This window comes from Pelodiscus sinensis, chromosome 22, assembly GCF_052426305.1.
Source record: "Pelodiscus sinensis isolate ZL-2025 chromosome 22, ASM5242630v1, whole genome shotgun sequence".
Lineage (NCBI taxonomy): Eukaryota > Metazoa > Chordata > Testudines > Trionychidae > Pelodiscus > Pelodiscus sinensis.
Genome location: NC_143073.1, coordinates 25,433,102 through 25,457,915, shown reverse-complemented (window position 1 = coordinate 25,457,915; position 24,814 = coordinate 25,433,102). Strand labels below are relative to the sequence as shown.

Here is a 24,814-nt window from a genome sequence, read left to right as displayed (position 1 = left end):
TCAGTGTAACAGACACCCCAACTGAGATCGGGGCCTTTTTGTTCCAGGTGTTGCACAGACCCATTGACTGAGGCGAATCCTCTGCTGCATGCTTGCCCTTGCCAAAATTCGGAGTCTCTATGTGCCAGGGTCTGCATAGGCCTTTTGGTTGAGAGCTGATTAAGGATCCCACTACTGCCACCATCAGTGAACAACACCAATTCTAGGTCAATGGTGGGCGTAACATTGGCCTGCTCCACAGTTTGTTAGAGATTGGGGTTCACTGAGTGACAGTGCATCAGAGCAGAGGAAGGGAGACCGGCGGGAGGTCCCAGATGGGCTGCGGGGAGTGGCTCAGAGGGGGAAGGGAACTGTGCTGTATAGGACCAGAGACATAAAAGGTTTCCCAAAGGGGTTCCCAGACACTGACCCTCTTGCTTTGTCCCCAACAGGTGAGACAACCATAAAGACCACCATGAAAGTCTGTGCTACTGCATCTGCCTGCACTCACATACAGCAGTTCAAACAGGATTTCGGGGGGCCCGGTGTGGATCTCACCACAGCCGAATGCAGCCCAGCCTCCTCCCGCGTAGCCACTGTGGCTCTGGAACCAGCCGGACTCGTCCTCCCAACCTTCCTTACTGTCCTGCTGGTGAACGTCCTCTCCTGATCCCCTCTCCCACGGCACAGCCCCCGACCTGGGGTCCTACGCCTCTGGTGGCAGGGGTTGGATTCACTGCCCCTGGAACGGGATGAACGGAATTAAACTGACACAAGAAAACTGCACAGGAGCAGGGGTCTGTGTGTTGGAGGGCGGGAGCTGATTCTTGGATCGTGTGTGTGTGTCTGTAATAGTACTGGACTCTGTGTGTCTGTGTCTGTATACTACCAAGTTGTGGATTGTGTGTGTCACTGTGAGTCTTGGATCATGTGTGTGATAGTGAGACAGTGCGTGTGTGGAGTCCATGTGTCTTGCTGGTGGTCTGATGGATTTACACATTTTTATTTTAGTGGGGTTCTGGGGGCATTAGAAGCCTGGTTCTGAGGCTGATTGGAGCTAGGACAACCCTTGTAATGGAATGGGGAGAGCACACGCACAGGTGCGCACGTGCACACGCACATGCACACACATGCACACAGAAGCAGCCTGTACAGCTGTGTCCCATGCCACCCCCCCAACAGGCCCTTGTGCAGGAGGAAAATGCGGTTGGTTTATTTGTGGGGCCTTTTACATCCCAGAATAGTCCCACGTTTTGTCATAAAACTGAAAATCTTTTCAGCTGACTCCCCTCCCCTGCTGTTGCCCTTTAATGACACTGTGAATGTGGTTAAAGCTGCCTTCTCGGGATGCCAGGACCCTGCTGCCTCCTGCACAAAACAGCACCTGGAAAGATGCCCTGGGCCAGGAGTGAACCCTGGACTCAGGCGGGAGGGGAGGCGGGAATTAACACACGCGCGTTTAACTTGAAATTAAAGGAGAGGCATCTGCAGCCCTGTGCTATAGCAGCTCCCTAGCCTCCTTTGCAGACTCCAGCCAGCAGAGGGGCCAAAGGCCTGGGTCCAGGGTACAGTGGTGAGGCTGTGAACCATCCCAGGCTGTCTCAGCCCCCCCCTTTTTTAATAAAGTCCCCCTTTAAGAAAAAAGAGAGGGAGAGAGAGGAAGGTTTTCCCGATAATGATCTTGCACCTACAGCGATGGCTCCCTGGCCAATGTGCTGCCCCTCGTCTCCAGGCACCGAGTCCCCAGCTCCTACTGGCCACGGTTCCCTGTCACTGGGAGCTACAGGAGCGGTGTCTGCAGGCAGGGACAGCACGTAGAGACCCCCTGCTCTGCCTCTCACAGGGGCCACAGGGACAGGCCAGCCACGTCCAGGGGCAGCAGTGACCACGGGGTGATGACTCCGGCCAGGGCAGGTTCGGCATTTGAGAACTCACTGCTCACAGAAATAAACGTAAGGGTAAGAGAGAAATGAACATGATGAAATGCCCAGAGCAGCCAAACCCCCAAACCACCCCACTCTGCAAGCAGGGACAGAAGTAATCACAGCCTCCCTCTCCCCCCCCCCCCCCCAGTGTGTGGTGTGGCACAAAAGCTCCACCTAAGCTTTTGCTTGATGGACACACACATCTCCTGGAAATACAGTAACCTCTAAGGTCCTGCCAACACATGAGTTAGGGCCTGACAAAAACCTCCTGCTGACGGCATTGCTGGGGGAGTGGAGGGAGTTGTCTGCGATATCACTTCATTACTGATGATTTGCAAATAGTTCTCTGAAGCTTTGTAACTGTTCCAGCTGCATCACCTGTTAAACTCTGCAAATCTTTGGAATCTTTGTTAACTAGCCAATTAGCCTGTCATAAGACGGGATTTTCAGGTGTCTCTTCCACGTCGGTCTTCTCTCCTGAGCCTCTGGTCTCTTGCTCCGGGTCTCTGTCTCTGTCTCCTCCTCCTACTGCTTCCCCCCCCCCCCCCCAGCTCTCCTCCGCCTTCTGCCTCTCTCTCCGTCTCGCTCTTTCTCTTCTCCTCCCGCTCCTGCCTCTCACTCGGGGGACCACAGAGCTGAAACGGACGCTTGTGCCGCTTCCTCCCCCGCGGCAGCCTGGCTGAGCAGCACAGAGGTGAAGGACATGACTCAGGCAATAGCGCGGCCCAGAGATACAGCCAGGGAGGCACCAGCGCTGCCCAGAGGGAACAGCCAGCATTTCATTGGGCTGCTATAATCTTTGTTAATCATCACAACTGTGTAACTCTCAGCCACTTTGGTTGTAATTTCAGAGACCTACTGTTAACTGGGAGACTGTTGAACCTCCCACCCTTGGAACTTCTTGCAACTTTCCTCCAGTCTGCTTGTAACTTGCTCTCAGCGGCATTCAACCCTGAGCCAGGAATGTGTGTGAGTGAGTGGAGACTATTGAGTGTTTGGGATCAGAGACTGCAAGGCTGAGCATCTGCAGCCAGGGGAGGAGTCAGGGGACCAATTAAGGAGGTGAGGAAGGTGGATGAGTCCGAGGGGTTGTACAGGGGCAATAAGAGGAGAGAGCTGGGGCAGAAGCCCTCTGTTGGAGAAGCTCTTTCTCTTCTGACCAGCTCCCCAGCCGTGATCAGCCGGCAGATCCTCCAGGATCCACAGGCCTCGGCTCCGTGTGCCACCCATATGCCAGTGTGAGTGTGTGAGTGTCTGAGGGCAGGAATGAGTCTGTGTGAATGACTGAAGGGGGGTGTGTATTGGTGTGTGTGAGAGAGGGAAAGTGGTGGAGGGGGAGGAGGAGGGAGGGAGAGCTGGTTCCTCTTTAGTTTAAACCTTCAGAGGCAGCTCTACCCTCTTTAGTTGAACCATCTAGTGGAGTGTGAATTCCTCAATCAATACGGCCACCCTCCTGTAACCCTGGGGGGTCTCCAGTGGGAATTTTGGGGGTAACATGCTGGGTCTGGAGAGGAGAGTGCTGGGCCGGGTGTGTGTCTGAGAGAGAATGACAGACACACACAGGGTGTGAGTGACAGAGACTTGCATTGCCAAGCTCCCTCCAGCTTCTCCTTTCTGTGTGGAGACGGGGTACAGGAGTGGGGGCAGGAGGGACACTCTGACATCGGAGCCCCCCCTTCTCCCTCCACCAAAACTATTGGGAAAAGGTGCACACACTGCGGAGAGCCATTTGTGTACCTTTTGCTGAGAAATGCAGCAGGGAGGAGCTAGCCTGAGAGGACAGTGGTACCTGGGACAGCTCCGAGTGCCCAGACCCAGGTGTTCTCGTCCATCCTCCCAGTTGAAGGGAAAGGACTAGGTAGGGATCGCCCACTGAGGAAGTAAATGCGCGGTTACACAGGTGGTGTTGGAGAGAGGCCTTTGGTTTCTTCGACCATGGGATTGGTGTTCCAAATCAGGTGGATGAGGTAGATGAGGCTTTCTTCAGGAAACTGAGAGAAGCTTCCAGATCGCAGGCCCTGGTTCTTGTGGGGGACTTTAATCACCCCGACGTCTGTTGGGAGACCAATACAACAGTACACAGGCAATCCAGGAAGTTTCTGGAGAATGTTGGGGATAACTTCTTGACACAAGTGCTGAAGGATCTGACCAGGGGCCGTGTGCAGCTTGACCTTCTGCTCACAAACAGGGAGGAACTAATAGGGGAAGTGGAGGTGGGTGACAACCTGGGAAGCTGTGATCATGAGATGGTAGATTTCAGGGTCCTGACCAAAGGAAGAAAAGAGAGCAGTAAAATACACACCTTGGACTTCAGAAAAGTAGCCTGTGACTCCCTCAGAGATCGGATGGGCAGAATCCCCTGGGATGCTAACATGAAGGGGAAAGGAGTCCAGGACAGCTGGCGGTATTTTAAAGAAACCATCCCCATGTGAAGCAAGAGAAGCAAACATGGTAGGAGACCAGATTGGCTTCCAGGGGAAATCCTTGGTGAACTTAAGCACAAAGAGGGAGCTTACAAAATGTGGAAACTTGGACAAATGACCAGGGAGGGGTATAAATGTCTAGCTCGAGAATGCCGGGTGGGGGAGAGGGGTGTGGGTATCAGGAAGGCAAAAGCGCAATTGGAATTACGACTGGCTAAGGATGTGAAGGACAACAAGAAAGGTTTCTAAAGGCATGTTAACAAGAAGAAGGTGACCAGGGAGGCTGTGGGGCTCCTACTGGATGAAGGAGGTAACCTAGTGACAGATGATGTGGGGAAAGCTGAAGTACTCAATGCTTTCTTTGCCTCTGTATTCATGGACCAGGTTGGCTCCCATACTTATGTGTTAAGTGACTCAAGATAGGATGAAGACGGACAGCCCTTGGTGGGTAAAGAACAGGTTAGGAACTATTTAGAAAAGCTAAACGTACCCAAATCCATGGGTCTGGACTTAATGTATCCGAGGGTACTGAGGGAGGTGGCAAATGTCATTGAGGAGCCTTTGGCCATTATCTTTGAAAAGTCGTGGAGATCAGGAGAGATCCTGGATGACTGGAAAAAGGCAAATGTAGTGCCAGTATTTTAAAAAGGGAAGAAGGACAATCCAGGGAACTATAGACCAGTCAGTCTTACCTCAGTCCCTGGAAAAATCATGGAAGGGATCCTTAAGGAATCCATTTTGAGGCACTTGGAAGAGGGGAAAGTGATCAAGAATAGTCAACATGGATTCACGAAGGGCAAGTCCTGCCTGACCAATCTGATTAGCTTCTATGAGGAGGTAACTGGCTCGGTGGACGTGGGAAAGTCAGTGGATGTGATATACCTTGACTTTAGCAAGGCTTATGATACGGTCTCCCACAATATTCTTGCCAGCAAGTTAAGGGAATGTGGATTGGATAAATGGACAGTAAGATGGATAGAAAGATGGCTAGAAGGCCGGGACCAGCGGGTAGTGATCAATGGCTCAATGTCAGGAGGGTGGTTGGTTTCTAGCACAGTGCCCCAACATTCAGTTCTAGGGCCGGTTTTGTTCAATATCTTTATTAATGAACTGGAGGAGGGGAGGGATTGCACCCTCAGCAAGTTTGTGGATGACACTAAGCTGGGGGGAGAGGTAGATACGCTTGAGGGCAGAGATAGGGTCCAGAGTGACTTAGACAAATTGGAGGATTGGGCCACAAGAAATCTGATGAGGTTCAACATGGACAAGTGTAGAGTCCTGCCCTTGGGACGGAAGAATCCCAAGTATTGTTACAGGCTGGGGACCAACCCAGTAAGTAGCAGATCTGCAGAAAAGGACCTGGGGATTCCAGTAGATGAGAAGCTGGATATCAGTCAACAGGGCGCCCTTGTAGCCAAGAAGACTAATGGCATATTAGGGTGAATTAGGAGGAGCATTGCCAGCAGATCCAGAGATGTGATTATTCCCCTTTATTCGGCTTTGGTGAGGCCACATCTGGAGTATTGTGACCAGTTCTGGGCCCCCCACTACAAAAAGGATGTGGACGCATTGGAGAGGGTCCAGCGGAGGGAAACCAAAATGATTAGGGGGCTGGAGCATTTGAGCTATGAGGAGGAGCTGAGGGAGTTGGGTCTGTTCAGTCTGCAGAAGAGAAGAGTGAGGGGGGATTTGAGAGCAGCCTTCAACTTCCTGAAGGGAGGTTCCAAAGAGGCTGGAGAAAGGCTGGAATGGGTTCCCTAGGGAAGTAGTGGAGTCTCTATCCCTAGAGGTGTTTAAGTCTCGGCTTGACAAAGCCCTGGCTGGGTTGGTTTAGTGGGATTGGTCCTGCCTAGAGCAGGGGGCTGGACTTGATGACCTTCTGAGGTCTCTTCCAGTTCTATGGTTCTATGATTCTATGATACTTAGAGGGTCCCAGGGCCGGGACTCAAAGTACCCCCTGTGGAAGCAGGAAAGGGAATAAGGGAATTTGTGAGCAGCCATCTTGGTCTTGTTAACAAGAGAGCAAGAGTCAGGCTAAGTCTGTGGCCTGACAACACGAGATCTGGAATTAGACGCTGCCTTTGTCTCTTGCCTCCATACGGAGATAAGGATAGAATGCTGACTCTGGCAGGGACCTTGAGATAAGGAGCATCTGGGTGGAACTAAACTGTTAGCCATTGGTGTTTGTAATGGGATGGAGACTAATTGTTATTGTAATTATATGTAATCGACAGTATAGAAACTGCTTCATAATTGCTTGTATTCGAAGATCTGCCTCATGGGGGGGATTTCCCCCCCCCCCCCCCCCGTCCGAACCAGTTTTTCCCTTGCTGCAGCTCGTAATAAAACTGCCTCTGGCTACTTGTTGCTTAAACACAACGCAGAGGGAAGGCTTGTTTTCTTCCACAATTTGGTGCCGTGACTCGGATGGCAACACCCGATTGAAGACAGCGACAGCGGCTGCAGACCGTCCCCCTACACCACCAGGGTGCCAGATGAGAGGAAAATAAAAGCTTTTTGCTTGCTGGAACAGTAACAGACCAACCAAGACCTTGTGCTAAGGAAAAGCATTATAGCTTCACACATTAAGCCTGATCTGTGGTACAAGAGGGAAACTGAGGCATGCCACTGTTGGGAGGGCTAGCAACTCTGAGGTAATTCGAGGGAGTGGAAGGTCACGAGTACCGATAAGCGCCCTTGTTCTCGGAAAGTTGCAGCTCACTCGCCCATGGAAGTGGTAAGGAACTAGCTGTAACCGGTTCCCCTAACAGATCTTAGGCAGTATTTTAAGTTATAATGGACCATCCCGACGGGGGTAGAAATGTTTTCTTGTCTTTCAGATCATCAGAAAGCGCTGGTGCCAGCTAAAGAAAAACAACAAACAACAACAACAAAAAACCATGGTTCTGTGTCATGACAAAATAAGTTTGTGTTCTGTCCAAGTTTGTCTTGTGTGTTTTAATTGTAATACGTATTGCAAATATTGTTGTGTATAGATATTGTTTTAATGAAAGGATAATTTGAGTAAAACAGAAGCATTAATTTAAACCAACAAAATTAATAATTGGGCCCAATCAATTGGCAACTCTAAACTTAGTCAATTGGCAACTTTAAAATTCAGTGAAAGGATAATAGTTTGGAAATTGTTTAGGCTAGGAGAATGTTAACAATGTCTCCACAGGTGAACAAAAAAGGAACTGGAAGGAAGCAAGGAGTGCATCACGTGAACAGAAGGATGGGAGTGGGGTACCAGCCCTCTCCCCCACCGGATTGGCTTTGCTTTAATGGCTACACAAATGAAATATTTAGCTTCTGCAAATTTGCACACCAACCATAAAAGTGGTTTGGCCAGAGATAATAAGAAATCTGTAAGAAACAACACGGGCAAGTGGGACATCAGCATATGTAAGTAAAGATGCCCACGACAATGAGGAAACTAGTAACCTCACCATTGCAATAACAGCTACTTGCCCTGCTACGCATTGGTGCCTGATGCCTTAAAAGGCCTCAAGAATTATGGAATTGCATGGGTTAACAATTAAACATCTGTGAACCATGCTTGGTCCTATCAGAGAAACAGTGACTCTAGTCGACGTAACCTCCTTCAAGTCACATACATAGAACAAATACACACTAATAGCGATGGGGAATACACAGCCTTGGGCCACCTCTCATTCACACAGAATTATTTTATTTATTGTAACAACATGAACACTACCAGGACAACTGTCACTGATCCTTACCGTGGTGATGTTCCACACTGGTATAGACCAGCTGTGTGCTAGACTGGCTAATCAAACTGGCAAGTGCCTGATTAGGCAACGACGGGGCTTAGCAGATACCATCGCAGGCTGGTTTGGGCCTGGAAACTCTGTCAGCAACACTTATGTCATAGCCCAGAAATTGTATGAGAATCCAGGCTGGTAGATGCAGTAATATCCAGTGCCTGTAAAGGCCTAGACACCAGCCAAGCCAACCGATTGATCCTGGATAGTTTGAAGGATCTGTCCAGCTCTGTGTCCACTTCACTAGACCTAACCAGATATTTGGACCAGAGACTAATTGGATTGTTAATTAATGGAACTAAATTAAAGGAATTAAAAGGCCAGTATTGAAGAATAGGATAGCGTTGACCACCCAGCCCTTATGGAAGTGGTGAGTCCCCATCTCCTCCAGGCCTATCCATGGGAGTGGGGAAGTAGAGAATCCATGAGGACCCAAAGGCCCACCTGGACATGGCATAGTATAACAGTTTGTTTTTAGCTCCTCTGGGGATTCCCCACTCAAATCAGATCAGAATGGTAACCTCCCTGCCTGTACCAAAGCAGGAGCATAAAGACAGAGTCGAGGGCATCGCTTATTCTGAAGCTGTGGGAGCCTCCCTGTACCCAGGGATTGTTGCACCCACTTTGATAAGGAAATTTTATGTACCTGCCCTAATTATGATATGTTGTGTTATATTGCCAAGGAGAAACTTGTGGGAGTGGTTTGGGTTTCTCCCTTTGATCTGGACTCTGTGCTTATGGACAGGTACCATCAGCATGTACCTGCCCTCCCTAATTTGGTTACTAATTATGATATCTTGTATGATGTTACTAAAATTATAGACCAGCCGCATCACAGAATTATATTGGGGATATTAATGATTATATTGCTTTTTCTTATTAAAGGTTTCATATTGCATTGTTGTTGTAAAAGAGGTAGTAATAGAAATAGCTTTTAGGTTTGTACTAATTATGTAATGTTGAATGAAAATAAAGGTTTAGAAAGGTAGTTGTGCTGTAAGCACAAAAGGGGGGAGTGTGGAGGCAGGAAAAGGGAAGAAGGGAATTTGTGTGCAACCATTTTGGTCTTGTTAACAAGAGAGCAAGAGTCAGGCTAAGTCTGTGACCTGACAACGCGAGATCTGTAATTAGACGCTGCCTTTGCCTCTCGCCTCCGTACGGAGATAAGGATACAATGCTGACTCTGGCAGGGACCTTGAGATAAGGAGCATCTGGGTGGAACTAAATAACTGTTAGCCATTGGTGTCTGTAATGGGACGGAGACTAATTGTTATTGTTATTATATCTAATGGACAGTATAGAAACTGCTTCAGAATTGCTTGTATTCGAAGATCTGCCTCGAGGGGAGGGGCTCCCCCCCGTCCGAACCAGTTTTTCCCTTGCTGCAGCTCTTAATAAAACTGCCTCTGGCTACTTGTTGCTTAATCACAACGCAGAGGGAAGGCTTGTTTTCTTCCACACCCCCCGCCCATCAAAGAGGCTCAGAAGAAACCTGGTCCCAGGTGACCAATCAGCCACCTGGGGGCACCTCCCCCCCCAGAGCCAGCTGGCAGGGAAGTTCGTGCCTACAAAGGGCCTCCTGGGAGAGGGGGAGCCCTTCGCACGGGGGAAATTGACGTTGATCATCAACCCAGCTGTTGCTTTGCCCTGGGGCTGGACTCGATGGCCCTGAGGTCCCTGCCCGCCCGGGGATCCTACGAACCCCTGTATCCAGCCCCTTTCCATCTCTCTCCTCCAGGTCCTGCCTGGGCTGCGCCCCAGGGCAGGTCGAACTGAGCTGCAGGCTGCGTGGGGATCTGTCGGCCCGGGCCGGCGAGGGAGTTTCTGTGAGTGAGGCAGGGAGCGGGGCCCAAGTCTGGGAGGCGCCCGTGTCCATTCCTGCGCTCAGAGAGATGCGCGGCCCAGCCCCCGCCCCCCGCTAGCGCCGGCTCAGGTGTTCCTGCCCCACCGCTCAGGGCTGGAAAATCGCAGGGAAATGTCGCTTGGTTCCCCCTCTCTGGTTTCTCCTTTGATTCTTTTAAAGAGGTAAAAGCTCCTTTCCTGGGGGACGTTTCCTTCCTGCCCTTCCACCTGCCTGCCGCATGTTCCATGCCTGAGCCATGTCCCACCGGGTCTCTGGGGTGCTTGATTCCATCCCAGTTGGGGCCTGTGCCTTGTTCCTTTCAGTCCTTCCTCACTGCCCCATGCCCCCTGCTGTGGGGGGAGACCTACGTGTGAGGTGGGGGCCTGCGGAGCCCTTGGGCATTGTGGGGGGGGGGTGGTTCCGCACTCCCCGAGGGGCAGGGTTTCGGGCTGTGGCTGCCAGCCCTTAGTGCCACTTGAAGCACATTTCTGTGAGCTTCCCTGTGGGCCCCCAGCCCAGCCCCCTCTGAACGTAGCTTGGGGTGCCTGAGGCGAGGCGGGCAAGTCTGAGCTTGAGAGGCTCCTCCCCTTCTGGGTCAGGTGACCCCGCCTCTTCCCAGCTCGACTCCCCAGCTCTGCCCCCAGCGGCCCAGGAAGCCAGAGGTCTCCTTTCACCTGCTCCGTGCAGACAGGCCTCATCCAAGCTGGCTGTGAGCCAGACTGCGCCCTTCCCTCAGCCGGAGGGATGCCTGGGGGGATGGGCCAGCAGTTGCACCCCGGGGCCTGGCTGGGCACCTCTAGGATCAGGGTGCCTGTCTGGCGAGGGCCCCCATGTGCGGGTAGAGGAAGGGCCGGCCATGGGATTTCTTCCCATCCGATATTTCCTCTTCAACAGGGAAAAGAAACAACACAGCCCTGTCTCCTGGCCTTCCTCCCCTGGCGAACCCAGCTGGGTAACTCCCCCAGTCCTCTTTATGTCTTTCCCTCACCAACAACGTGACTCTTCTGCTTTCACAAGTGGGTAAACTGAGGCACAGACATGCTCAAGGCCACCCAGTTGGCCAGTGGCAGAGCTGGTCCCATCGCAGGGCTCACTGCATCAGGCCACGCTGCCTTCCTGGTGCAGAAAGGGGTGTCCCACCCGCGTCCCATCCCTCCCTTCCAGGGACCGGAGCTGGGAAGGATGATGCCTCCATCGCCAGTGACGAACCACCCTGCGGCCCCGAGTCCTGGAGCCGCGCTCGGCTTGTGGAGCTCAGAAGCTGGGCAGATATCATAGAATCATAGAACACTGGGACTGCAAGGGACCTCGAGAGATCACTGAGTCCAGTCCCCCGCCTTCACGGCAGGACCCAGTACTGGTATAATAGTGCAGACATTGGTCTGCTCTGGGACTGATCATATCATTCGGTTCTGATCAGACTCAATGAAATGTAAAATCAGGCTCTGGGTCAAGTCAGACGATGGCGGGATGAACCCCAAGGTGATCGCCCGCAAAAGGGAGGGGGGTGTCTGTGTCTCTCCTGGGACAAGGCTATAGAACTTGTCTAAAGTCGCTAAGAAAAGAACGGCCAGGCAGAGGGAGCATATGTCCCCGTTGGGCCCGGAAAGGGCTAAGGCTGTGCAGGGGTCAGCGACAACCCCAGCTCCTCGGAGGGACCCGAGCTGAACCATCCCGGCCCTTCCTCCACAGCAGCTGTGAAGGCCGAACGGTTGGTTCAGGAACACGCCTGGCCCATGACATGCGGATCCCCAGGCTGCGGCGTTTGAACTATGCGAGGGGGATGGAGACACCTGGCGTCAATATCCACATGGGGAGCTCGAACTCTGTAATAATTGTGGTGTGAAGCCAACGGTGCAGAGACACTCTGGTGCACTTGTGCAAGGACACTCTTTGGTGCACTGGTGCACGGACACTCTCTGGTGCACTTGTGCAAGGACACTCTTTGGTGCACTAACATCATTTTCAGGGCGATGTTATCTCATTCCTAGTGGACTGTGCAGAACTCGGAAGCGCGCCTATGGCCAGTGCTGGGTTCACTGCTTATCCTGTTGGCATCACAGCTGCGCATGTACAAAACACAATGTATCTTAAGGGGGCAGATTGTGAGGGGCGCACCAGGGGAAAGTGCCACCCCCTGTTATAGGCTGGTGAAGGAACCAAGTCACCATTAGTCCCTGAACCCTTTTTTTTTTTAAAGGGTTCTTTTTCTAGTAACAGGGAGTTGCCCTATTTGCTTCCGGTTTTCTGCAAAGCCCCCAGATGCATTTCCTCTATCGATGGAGTATATTAGACCACTATCTCTTGGCTGACAGTCAAAGCTGCAGGGACCTTTGGCTCCCAGTTGAAATCGCACCGGCAAGGCGCGGTGTCGGTCAGCCTGGCAGAGGACGGAGTCGGGATTAGAGTCTCTGCGCCCAGGTGGGGGCTGAGTCGCTGGCACCGTTGGTAAGTCGCTTGTTCCTTTGCAATTGTTGCCGTCACCGTTTTATGCTGTTCGAGATCCCGGATTGTTCACACCCGGCCCTTGGCGGACGAGGGGGCTTGTCCAGCAGCGCTAAGGCCGCTTTTGTGTCGTCTCTTTGCTCCAATAAGTAGAGACACCGGCACCTGTGCTGCTCCCTAGACTGTCCCTGACTCTATTGAACATCTAAAGTGGGACGCTAAACGCAGGATCCTGGGAGCCCCCTGGCTGATCGCCTGGCTGGGCTTTAGTCATCCCCACCCTGCTGAACCCCCTGACTCCAGCCACCTGCCACCCCTGTTACATGAGCTCAGTGAGCAGGTTCCCGCGACACCCCGACGTACAACCCCCCCCCAACACTCCCAGAGACGTCTCCCCTGAAAGAAACATCCCCTGCGCCGGGGTCAGTGACTTAATCGACTCCCCAGAGCAGCGGGGGAGGGGCGTTGGCTCCCTCTCTCGTCCCTCGATGGCTGGTGGCTGAGGAGAGGTTATTCCCCAGTCGGCGCCTGCCAAGCGGCCGGGGGAAGCTGCAGGAGCCGGACCCGGTCACAGCCCGGCAGGGTGGAGGGGGCTGCAATGAGGCTGCGTGACCCCTACACGCTCTGAGTTCCTGCGGCCTCTTGGCACCAAGGAATCCATTCATTAATCAACCCCCCCCCCCGCACACACACCTGGGAGGGCGGCTCCTCGGATCCTGCTGGGCCTGGACTTTGACCTTCCTCTGGCTCCGTAACGTTCCCACAGTTCAACCTCCAGCGCCCCCTTCCCACGGGCCAGAGGAATCCCCGGCCAGCCAGAGCCTCGGGACCGGTCAGCGACACCCCAGGCGGGCGCCCTCCATGTGCAGTGAGGGGCCCGTCCACACTCACAGCCCCCAGAGACCCACCCGGTGGGAGCCGAGCAGTCACCCGCCGGCCTGCCGTGTGCGTCGGATGGTGGGGACCTGGCCCACCCCTTTGGGTCTGTGCCCCTGTCTGCTCCCGAAGGGCACATTCCTCCCTGGACGGCAGAACTGATCAGCGAGGAAGATTAAACTCGTGTGCTACAGGCCGAGGACAGCGGAGCAGGGAGAGGCAGGCCCTGTGCTGTGCCCCGTGTCTGACTGGCCCCAAACCCTGAGATTTCTATTCTCACACATGTGGACATTTAAATGGATTAAAAATTGAAAACAAAAATCTCAAAATCCACAATTTCCCACAAGCACGAACATTGAAATAGACCAAAATGAAGAACCGCCCCCCCCCCATGCTTAAAACCCAGGATTTTACACAGCAGCGGTGATTTAAATGGAAACCCCCTAAAGACGTCACGTGTGCACAACTGTGGGGACTGAAATGGCTCCCAACTGCAAAAAATGCTTAAACCGCAACATTTTACACAGGTCTGGGAATTTAAACAGCAACCAAATAAAATGCTACAAGGCCCGTACGGACGCCCTTCTGGGAGCTGAAATGAATCCCCCCCGTCCAGCTCTCTCATTTCCCTGGGCGTGGGGGCCAGCCTGCGGCAGAGCTCACGGGACGGACCCCAGCAGCCGGAGAGCAGTGACTCAGTCGCCTGGTGCCACCCCTGAGAGCCCTGGAGGGTTAACGTGGGTCCCGCTCCCCTGGGGGCTGTTTGCCCTGTGGGTCAGTGACCCAGGGCAGCTCTGAATGGCGCCAACAGGAACCGGGAGTGAACCAGGGTCTGGCCGAGACGGAGGCTGAGGGCATCTGGGGCTGGAGTCTTGGTGCAGGGCCAGGTGGGAGGGGAGGGTTAGCGACCCCTTAAACCAGGGTGGGGAACCTCAGGACCAGGGCCCGGTTGCGGCCCCCCCTTGCCTTGGATCCAGCCCCAGAGGTTCAGGGCTCCCCCCCCCCCGAGCGCTGGGGATCCTGCATTGGTGCCCAGCCCCTCCCCACTCCCCGTGGGGCTGGAGACACAGAATGGGCTGGTCTGGGCCCCCAGGGGCTGGTGCGCGAGGGGAACGTGGGGAGGGTCTTTCTCCTCCGTCGGGGGCCGCGTCAGAGAGGGGCTTGCTTCTAAGTGCAGCCCCCGACTGATTTGTCTGTGGGTTGGTGGCCCCCCCAGCCCCAAACCCCCCACCCCTGAGCCAGCCCCTCAAGGGCCAGCGCCTCCCCCCCCTTCCCCGACTTGCACCCAGGGGACATGGGCACCATGGAAACCAGCCAATGAGGATGCGAGCCAAAGTAAGCAACCCCTGGGGGGTAGCAGAGACCTACCCCACTGGTCCTGGGGGGAAGGGTCATCCTGCACCCCCCACCCCAGGTCTGTCCCTTTAAAGCCATCTGCTCACACTGGCTACAGACCATTTTCATCCTCTCACCTTCCCCTCAGCCACCGAGGCTTCCTAAACCCCCCAGCACTTACCCCCCCTTCCATGCCAGAGTACCCCGTTCTGCCACTGTCAAGGCCTCAATAAAGGCTGTCACCTGTGAGGTACAAAAGCCAGATTGGGGGGCTCTCAGTACCTAGGGCCGACACAGCAGACACATAGGCCCAGGCCTAACACGATTTCCAAGTAGCCATGTGAGGGCCTGGGGCTAAGAAATGCAGAAGGAAGCAAGCAGAGAACCCCCCCCCCCCCCCCCCCCGTGCTCATGCGCTGGGAAGGAGGGACCACCGGGCAATATTGCAAAATATTGTCTAGAAGGTTCATTTTCAAGCGTTCAAATGGTGCGAGGGCGAATGTGTGTCCAGCCTGGCCCCCCCGCTCAGGAACCGGCCTGCGCCAGCGCTAACCAGACCACAGAGCAACTCCCTGCCTAGGGCATTCGGGGTCCCACACGTTTCTTGGGGGCCTCCTACCAGTGAGGACGAAGGGGTCTGACAGTTTTAGGGGGTGGCGCCCATCGTGGGTGTAGACGGAGCAGTGTTAGGAACAGGGAGCCCAGAGAGGGAAATTGGAGCTCCCGCTAGGATCCCCTCAGCCTGCCCCATAGTCCCTGCCCCCCGGGGTGTGTCCTTCGCCCTGCTGAGCAAGGCAGCAGCAGCGAACCGGCACCGCCCCCGCCCAGCCCGCCACAGGCAGCGTCCGTCACCCTGGTGCCCAAAGCCCAGTCACACTTTGGGGTGGGGTCTGGGTCTGGCCCTTACGTTCCTGGGGCCTCTGTGCTGATATTCCGAGGACTTGAGCTACAAACCTTCCTGCCCCCAGCTCAGGGCCGGTGACTCTCATTGCGACCCTGCCCGGCCTCCGTCGAGAACGGCCAGCCCCCGACAGACAGTTTGCGTCTCCAGAACCCCCGGCTCAGACCCCAGACCGGCTCCAGCTCCCGCCCCGGCACCATGAAGACGCTTCTCCTGTGCTGCCTCCTCTGGGCCCTGCTGGAGACAGGTGAGAACGGGGCCGGGAGGGTGTTTGGACCCCTACCTGGTGCAGACAGGCAAAGACCCACCCAGGAGAGTTGCTCTGCAGAAAAGGGGCTCCCCCTCCCCGGGTGAAATACACCCCAGCTCTGAGATCTTCTCCCTGGGCTGCTCAGCACCTGTCCCACACGGGGTGGGGGATGGTCCTCACGGTTCTCCCCTGGGGACACGGGGCCTCCTGTGCTCGGATTTCATACACACATAGAACCTCCAGGCTGGCAGAGACCCCAGGAGGCAGCAAAGCAGGAGCAACCCCAACTCAGTTACCCCAGGCAGGGCTTTGTCAAACTGGAACTTAACCACCCCTAGGGACGGAGATTCCACCCTCTCCTTAGGGATCCCGTCCCTGCGCTTCCCCACCTGCCTAGGGAAATAGTTTTTCCTAATATCCAACCTAGACCTCCCCCACTGCAATTTGAGCCCATTGCTCCTTGTTCTGCATCTGCCCCCCCTGAGAACAGCCTCTCTCCAGCCTCTTTGGAACCCCCCATCAGGGAGGTGCAGGCTGCTCTCAAATCCCCCCTCACTCTCCTCTTCTGCAGACTGAACAGACCCAAACCCCTCAGCCTCTCCTCATAGGTCATGTGCTCCAGCCCACGAATCATTTTGGTTGCCTCCGCTGGACCCTCTCCAATGCGTCCACATCCCTCTTGTAGGAGGGGGCCCCAGAGCTGGACACAATGCTCCAGATGTGGCCTCACCTGTGCCAAATGAAGGGGAATGATCACTTCTCTGGATCTGCTGGCAACACTCCTCTTAATGCCCCTAAGATGCTGTTAGCCTTTGCGACAAGGGCGCCCTGCTGAGTGAGATCCAGCTTCTCATGTACTGGAATCGCCAGGCCCTTTTCTGCTGAACTCTTACTTACCCAGTGAGTCCCCAGCCTGTAACGATGCTTTGGGTTCCTCCCTCCCAAGTGCAGGACTCTGCATTTGTCCTTGATGAACCTCATCAGATTTTTTTTCGCCCAGTCCTCTAATCTGTCCAGGCCACTCTGGACCCGATCCCTGCCCTCCAGTGTATCCACCCCTCCCCCTAGTTGTGCAATAAAGGGATGGACGTCACTGGCACAAAAGCAAGCAATGCCGGGTGAGATCCCAGCTGGGGCAATGGGCCGTAGCTGCATTGGAGTCAATGGGGAAGTCCCCAGCTGAGCCAGTGGCCTGTAGCTCCAGTATAATCAATGGGGCTGGAGAAAGGGCTCAGCACAGATGGATCCTGTTGCCTTTGCTTCTCCAGGGACCTGTATTTCCTGTGAGGTCTGCCAGAATAAGGGTGACAGCTGCACGGGCCCGGTGCAAGTCTGCAGCAAGGAACTGGATTCCTGTGGGATCATGAAAACAGAATCCATACTAGGTAGGTGCAGAGACCTTGAACCAGCCCAGAACACAGGCTGGGTCGGCGTCAGCCCGCCCAGGACCAGGGGCGGTTGGGTGAGAGCAGGAGGCCTGGGAGCCAGGACTCCTGGGTTTTCTCTGTGGCTCTGCGAGGGGGCTGAGGCTGGGGCTGGTGGGTGGAGGGGAGAGGCTGGGGGAGTCTCTAGTTCAGTGGTCCCCAACACGGTGCATTTGTGTGCATCCGCCAAGTGCTCGGGGCTGGCCTGGCCCTGGGCATGTGGCGCACGGTAAGCGTCGGCCCCGGGAGCGCCGCGGATTGGCCGCCCGCGCTCTGGGCACGCGGCGCATGGGGGAGTGCCGGCCCCGGGCACGTGGCTATGGGGACGGGAGCGGCTATGGGGGGGACCACTGCTCTAGTTGGTCCTGGCAGGGCTGTGTTTCTGGTGGGTTAGAGCCGGGGGAGTCAGGGTTCCTGGGTTCTCTCCCTGACTCTGGGAGGAAAGAGGAATCCAGCGGGTGAGGGGCAGCTGTGGGCACCAGTCCTGCTGGTTCCCTACTGACCCGGGGTGAGTCGTGCCTCAGTTTCCCTCTCTAGATAGGTCAGAATCACACCTGTGAAGCGTTGCGAGCGGGAGACCTGAAGCCTCATCTCCTTTTCCTCCCATGCAGGGGAGAAGAGCCTGTCCTTTGAGAAGGCCTGCGTGTCCTCCAGCCTGTGCAACCTTGGGCCTCTCTACATGAAATTTGGGAACAGAATCTCCATAAGCGGGAACGTCGCCTGTTGTGTCGGGGAGGCCTGCAAAACAGCCATTGTTAGCGGTACAGCACCCGCCTTCCTCTCCAGCCTGTCTGCTCCCGCGCGCCCCCTGCCCTGCCTGGCCCCTTCAGGCCTCTCTGTGGGAAGACGGAACGGGATTAGGAAAGAACCTTTATTTCCCCTGCCCTTCAGGGGGCGCCCCATTGGATAACACTGAGCCCCTGGGTGGGGGGAGGTCAGTGGGCGGGGCTCTAGGCTTCCACCACCTGTGAACCGGATCCAGGATTCCCTGCTGCAAACCTCTCCCTGCCCCTGCAACCTCCTGTGGCCGAAAGCTGCAGCGCCCCCTGCAGGGGGATCCAGGGCTGAGTGGTGCTGCCCTCATCTGCTCTCCCTGCCCCGCCACCCCCTGGAGTTCATTGCCTGAGCTGACTGTGTTTGCTCCACTTTTCCCAGTGCCCCCGGCTAACACCACCCTGAACGGCTGGCGCTGCCCAGCCTGCTTCTCTATGTTCTCCCATCACTGCAATGAAGAGATCGTCGACTGCACAGGCTCCCAGACCCACTGCCTGCATGTCAGCGGCACAGTGAAAAGAGGTAATTGGCATCCGGATGTTTCTCTGTCCGATTTCCCCACCCAGGAGAGACCACGCACATGGGCAGGTCCCTGCAGTGAGGAACGTTAAATAGTTCTTTTATATACAGGCAGTCCCCAACTTACGCGGATCCGACTTATGTTGGATCCGCAGTAACGAACGGGGCTCGCCCCAGAGGACACGGATTGTGGGACCTCGCGGTCCTGCCGCCCGTGTACTCCGGGGCTTTCTCTGCGTCTCCCTGGTCTGCAGACCAGGAAGCCACGGAGCAAAGCCGCAGAGGGGCTCGGGCAGCGGGGCAGACCAGGCGCGCCTGGGCTGCCCCACTACCCAAGCCCCCCTGCGGCTTTGCAAAGCCTCGGGGAAGCCGGCAGCGGAGCAGCCCAGGCACCCCGTGGCTGTCCCGCTGCTGGCGTCCTCAGAGGCTTCCTGGTCTGCTGGGGTGGGAGGGGACGCAGCTAGTACGCCCCACCCCCCAGCAGACTAGGCTTTTCTCCGGACGCCTGTGGCAGAGCAGCTGGGGCGCTGCCAGTTGGTCCCGCAGCGCCGCTCTGGGCGCTACTGGACCAACTCGGCAGCACCCCAGCTGCTCTGTCCCAGGCGTCCTGATTCAGCCGTTGCTGGTCAGTTTCAGCAGCGGCTGAATCAGGACGCCTGGGGCAGAACAGATGGGGTGCTGCTGGGTTGCTCCAGTAGCGCCAAGGATCGGTGCTACTGGAGCACCCCAGCAGCACCCCAGCAGCACCCCAGCAGCTCTGCCCCAGGTGTCCCCAAGTCAGCTGCTGCTGAAACTGACCAGCGCTGACTACAGGAAGCCTGAGGCAGAGTTGCTCTGCCCCGGGCTTCCTGGAATCAGCTGCTGATCAGTTTCAGCAGCAGCTGACTTGGGGACGCTTGGGGTTCTTAAGTTGATTCTGTATGTAAGTCGGAACTGGTGGTCAGTTTTAGCAGCGGCTGAATCTGGATGCCAGTTCCGACTTACATACAGATTCAACTTAAGAACAAACCTACAGTCCCTATCTTGTACGTAACCCGGGGACTGCCTGTAAAACGTTGGAAGGGAAAGTTGTTTTGAATTACAGTAATGAACCAGTCTGATTTTTCCCAGAGTTTGTTTTCATGGGGGTCTCTTCCGACTGAAACAGTTTGATGAATCTGAATTCACAAAATGTGTTCACATTTCAATTTTTAACAGCAGAAAGGTTTCACCTGAAAAATCTCAGAGCACAAGAGAATTTCTGAGCATTCTCTGGCATAGGAGAGGAGATATAATTGAAAAGGGAGAAGTGCACTCTGATTAAATTAAATGCTTTTTCCAGCCAATAACCCGTTAATCTTTAGAACTCCCCACCACTGGAAACTGCTCTGGTCAAGAGCTATGTAAAATTCTGAAAGATTCTTGTTTATCAGGGAGAGCTGGAGAGATCATAATGCATGATCAGAAAACTGTTGAGCCTTCTTTTTCCAGTCTTACACGGATTTCTTCGTATTAGTGATATCCCTCATATCGGTGGTTTGGATACCTTTGTGTGCAGCATCTAGTGCTGGCCAGTGACTGAGGCAGGATACTCTCCTGTGCACAATGCCCTGCACAAGGGTTCCCCAAACTGTCTTGGTTCTATCTTTTTGTAGAATAGCAGGCTATAAAGTAGTACAGAAAAAGTGACAGTACAAACACACCCTGCCTGGGTCTGCTGCAGAAATCTCCCAGCTGGTGGGACTTGGAAGTGCCAGAGATATTTCTTTTTCTTGGTTGTGGAACAGCATAACAGATGCCCCAACTGAGATTGGGGCCTTTTTGTTCCAGGTGTTGCACAGACCCCTTGGCTGAGAGGTGAATCCTCTGCTGCACACTTGCCTTTGCCAAAATTAGGAGTCCCTATGTGCCAGGGTCTGTACAGGCCCTTTGGATGAGAACTGGTTAAGGATCCCACTACTGCCACCATCAGTGAGCAACACCATTGCCAGGTGAATGGTGGGACTGTTAGAGTTTGTTAGAGATCAGGGGTTCACTGAATGACGCTGAATCAGAGCAGAGGAAGGGAGACCGTTGTGGGGATCCCAGATGGGCAGCAGCGAGTGGCTCAGAGGGGAAAGGGAACCATGTTGTATAGGACCAGAGACATAAAAGGCGTCCTAAATGGGTTCCCAGACACTGACCCTCTTGCTTTGTCCCCAACAGGTGAGACAGTCATGAAGATCAAGGTGAAAGGCTGCGCCACTGGGTCTGCCTGCACTAATATAGAGCAGTTCAAAGAGATCTTCAAGGAGTTTGATGCAGATACCACCACGGCCGAATGCAGCCCAGCCTCCTCCCGCGTAGCCACTGTGGCTCTGGAACCAGCCGGACTCGTCCTGCCAGCCCTCCTTACCATCCTGCTGGTGAACGGCCTCTCCTGATCGCCCTCCTGTGGCACAGCCCCACTGCCCGGGGGAGCCATGCTGGTGGTGACAGGGCTCGGATTCCCTTCCCCTGGAACAGGATTAATAGAATAAAAGAGACACGAGAAAACTGGATGGGAGCAGGTGTCTGTGTGTGTGTGTCTGGGAGGGGGATGGAGAAGGGGACTGATTCTTGGATCGTGTGTGTGTGGGGGGGGGCAGATTCTTGGATCGTGTGTGTGTCTGTAATAGTGGATCTCGGATACTGTGTGTCTTCCTGTGTGTGATCATGACTGTTTGACTCTGTGGCTGTGTCTACACTGCAGGCTCATTTTGGAAGAAGCTTTTCCGGAAGAGATTTTCTGGAAAAAACGTCTTCTGAAAGGGAGTGTCCACACTGCCAAAGCACATCGAAAAAGTGATCTGCTTTCTCGACAGATAGCGGCCACACTGAATGGACGCTCTCTCGCATGTGAGCTGTGGTTACTGTGGGTGGAGTGGCTACCAGGGCACCTGTGCTTTTTCCTCTTTCCTCTCTTGCGAAAACACTTCCTCTTCCCCCTCCACACAGGCCTTTTTCCAAAAGAGTTCTTTCAGAGAAAGGCTTCTTCCTCGTAGAATGAGTGTTACCAATGCTGGAAAATCCCCTCTACTCTTTCGATTTCCTTTCAAAAGAACGCGATTGCAGTGTGGATGTAACCTAAGTTTTTTCGGAAAAATGGCCATTTTCCCTAATAATCTCTGCTGCATTGACATATGTTGTGCGTGTGTGATCATGAATCTTGGAGCATGTGTTCATTTGTGTGTGATAACCAGTGTCAGATCCTGTGTGTGTAATCGTGCCTTTGACTGTGTGTGGCTAAGTATTGTGTGTGTGTCTGTGTGTGTATGGATCATATGTGTGATAGTGAGTCCAGGGTTGTGTGGTGTGGATCTGGAGATTATTTGTGTCTGATGCTGGTGGTCTGATGGATTTCCTCACATTTAATTTTAGTGGGTTCTGGGGGTGTTAGAAGCCTTGTTCTGAGTCTGATTGGAGCTAGGATAAGCCCTTGTAATGGAAAGCGGGAGAGAATACACACAGGTGCACACACACACGCATACACACACAGAGAGAATGCAGCCTGCACTACCGTCTCCTGGGCCACCCCTCTGACAGGCCCTCGTGCGGGAGGGAAATGAGGCTGGTTTATTTGTGGGGCCTTTCACAGCCTATAAGAGTCCCACTTTTTGTCATAAACTTGAAAATATGTTCCCGTCCCCTGCTACTGCCCTTTTAATTACACTGTGAATGTGGGTTTTATAGTGGGGCCACCAGCCAGGACTGGAAACCCCCCAGTTTCCAGCATAAAGCAGCTCCTGGAAAGATCCCTGGGCCGGGAATGAACCCCGGATTCGGGTGGCGTGTTGGGGGGAGATTAACACAGGCGCCTTTAACATTGGAGGTAAAGGAGACGCATCTGCAGCCCTGTGCTTTAGCAGCTCCCTATCCTGCTTTGGAGACTCCGGCCAGTAGAGGGGGCCAAAGGCCTGGGTCCGGGTTACAGTGGTGGGGCCGTGAACCAATCTCGGCTTTCCCAGGCTTTTTTTTTTTTTTTTTTTTTTTGTAATAAAGTTCCCCTTTAAGGGGGGAGGGAGAGAGAGAGAGAGGAAGGTTTTTCTGATAATAATCTCGCACCTACAGGGATGGCTCCCTGGCCCATGTGCTGCCTCCTGTCTCCAGGCACCGAGCCCCCAGCTCCTACTGGCCACAGGTCCCCGTTTCTGATCACTGGGAGCTGCAGGAGCGGTGTCTGCAGGCAAGGACGGCACATGGAGACCCCCTGCTCTGCCTCTCTCAGGGGCTGCAGGGACAGGCCAGCCACGTCCAGGGGCAGCAGTGACCACGGGGTGATGACTCTGGCCACGAGAGGTTCTGCATTTGAGAACTCACTGCTCAGAGAAATAAACATGATGAACATGATGAAATGCCCAGAGCAGCCAAACCCCCAAACCACCCCACTCTGCAAGCAGGGACAGATGTAACCACGACCCCCCACGTGTGTGGTGTGGCACAAAAGCCTCCACCTGAGCTATTGCTTGATGTCCATGAACGTTTCCAGGAAATACACTAAACTCTAAGGCTGCGTCTACACGGGCAAGATTTTGCGCAAATACTTTTAACTGAAAAGCTTCCTTGCACAAGAGAGCGTCTACACTGGCAAGGATGCTTTTGCGCAAAAGCACAGCTCTTGCGCAAACATAAGAACATAAGAACGACCGTACTGGGTCAGACCAAAGGTCCATCTAGCCCAGTATCCTGTCTGCCGACAGTGGCCAGCACCAGGTGCCCCAGAGAAGGTGGACCGAAGACAATGATCAAGCGATTTGTCTCCTGACATCCTTCTCCAGCCTCTGACAAACAGAGGCCAGAGGCACCATTTCTATCACCTGGCTAATAGCCTTTTATGGACCTAGCCTCCATGAAATTATCTAACTTCTCTTTAAACTCTGTTATAGTCCTAGCCTTCACAGCCTCCTCTGGCAAGGAGTTCCACAGGTTGATTTCATGCTGTGTGAAGAAGAACTTTCTTTTATTAGTTTTAAACCTGCTCCCCATTAACTTCATTTGGTGTCCTCTAGTTCTTCTATTATGGGAACTAATGAATAACTTTTCTTTATCAGCCCTCTCCACACCACTCATGATTTTATAGACCTCTATCATATCCCCCCTCAGTCTCCTCTTTTCTAAGCTGAAAAGTCCCAGTCGCTTTAACCTCTCCTCATACGGGACCTGTTCCAAACCCCTCATCATTTTAGTTGCCCTTTTCTGAACCCTCTCCAAAGCCAAAATATCTTTTTTGAGGTGAGGAGACCACATCTGTACACAGTATTCAAGATGTGGGCGTACCATAGTTTTATACAGGGGCAGTAAGATATTCTGGGTCTTATTTTTGATCCCTTTCCTAATAATTCCTAGCATCCTATTTGCCTTTTTGACCGCCGCTGCACACTGTGTGGAAGTTTTCAGAGAACTGTCCACGATAACTCCAAGATCTCTTTCCTGATTTGTCGTAGCCTAATTAGCCCCCATCATACTGTACGTATAGTTGGGGTTATTTTTCCCGATGTGAATTACTTTACACTTATCCACATTAAATTTTATTTGCCATTTTGTTGCTCAGTCACTCAATTTGGTGAGATCTTTTTGGAATTCCTCACAGTCTGCTTCTGTCTTGACTATCCTAAACAGTTTGGTATCATCCGCAAACTTTACCACCCCACTGCTTACCCCTTTCTCCAGATCATTTATGAATACGTTAAACAGGATTGGTCCCAGGACTGACCCTTGGGGGACACCACTAGTTACCCCTCTCCAATCTGAAAATGTACCATTGATTCCTACCCTTTGTTTCCTGTCTTTTAACCAGTTCTCAATCCAAGAAAGGACCTTCCCTCTTATCCCATGGCCATGTAATTTACACAAGAGCCTTTGGTTAGGGACCTTGTCAAAGGCTTTCTGAAAATCTAAGTATACTATATCTACTGGATCCCCCTTGTCTGCATGTCTGTTAACCCCTTCTAAGAACTCTAATAGTAAGACAGGATTTCCCTTTACAGAAACCATGGTGACTTTTTTCCAACTTTGTTCTTGTACGTGCCTCATAATTGTATTCTTTACTATTGTTTTGACTAATTTGCCCAGTACCAACATTAGACTTACCGGTCTGTAATTGCCAGGATTGCCTCTAGAGCCCTTTTTAAATATTGGTCTCACATTAGCTACCTTCCAGACATGAGGTACAGAAGCCGATTTAAAGGATAGGTTAGAAACCACAGATAATAGCTCAGCAATTTCCCATTTGGGTTCTTTTAAATGCCACCCAGTCCCGGAGATTTGTTAACATAAAGTTTTTCTATTTGTTCCAAAACCTCCTCTAATGACAAAGGCACATGCCAGTGTAGACGCTC

The 24,814-nt window shown here is 53.5% G+C and overlaps 1 protein-coding gene across 4 annotated transcripts in view; it reads left to right on the top strand.

Moving 5' to 3' along the window:
- The window catches only part of LOC142819592 (phospholipase A2 inhibitor gamma subunit B-like), a 28,931-nt gene extending 7,943 nt beyond the window's left edge, over positions 1-20,988 (top strand). For 2 of the 4 annotated variants that reach the window (XM_089772678.1, XM_089772677.1), the window contains 4 exons: positions 17,031-17,147; positions 17,798-17,947; positions 18,342-18,482; positions 20,664-20,988. In XM_089772678.1, the coding sequence (XP_089628804.1) occupies positions 17,031-17,147; positions 17,798-17,947; positions 18,342-18,482; positions 20,664-20,881 (626 nt within the window). In that variant the 3' untranslated portion in view covers positions 20,882-20,988. Of the gene's footprint in view, positions 1-431; positions 1,000-12,207; positions 12,404-15,579; positions 15,760-17,030; positions 17,148-17,797; positions 17,948-18,341; positions 18,483-20,663 lie in introns of those variants that run through there. The other 2 variants (XM_089772679.1, XM_089772680.1) reach the window with 2 other exon arrangements.
- Positions 20,989-24,814: the final 3,826 nt, after the last annotated feature.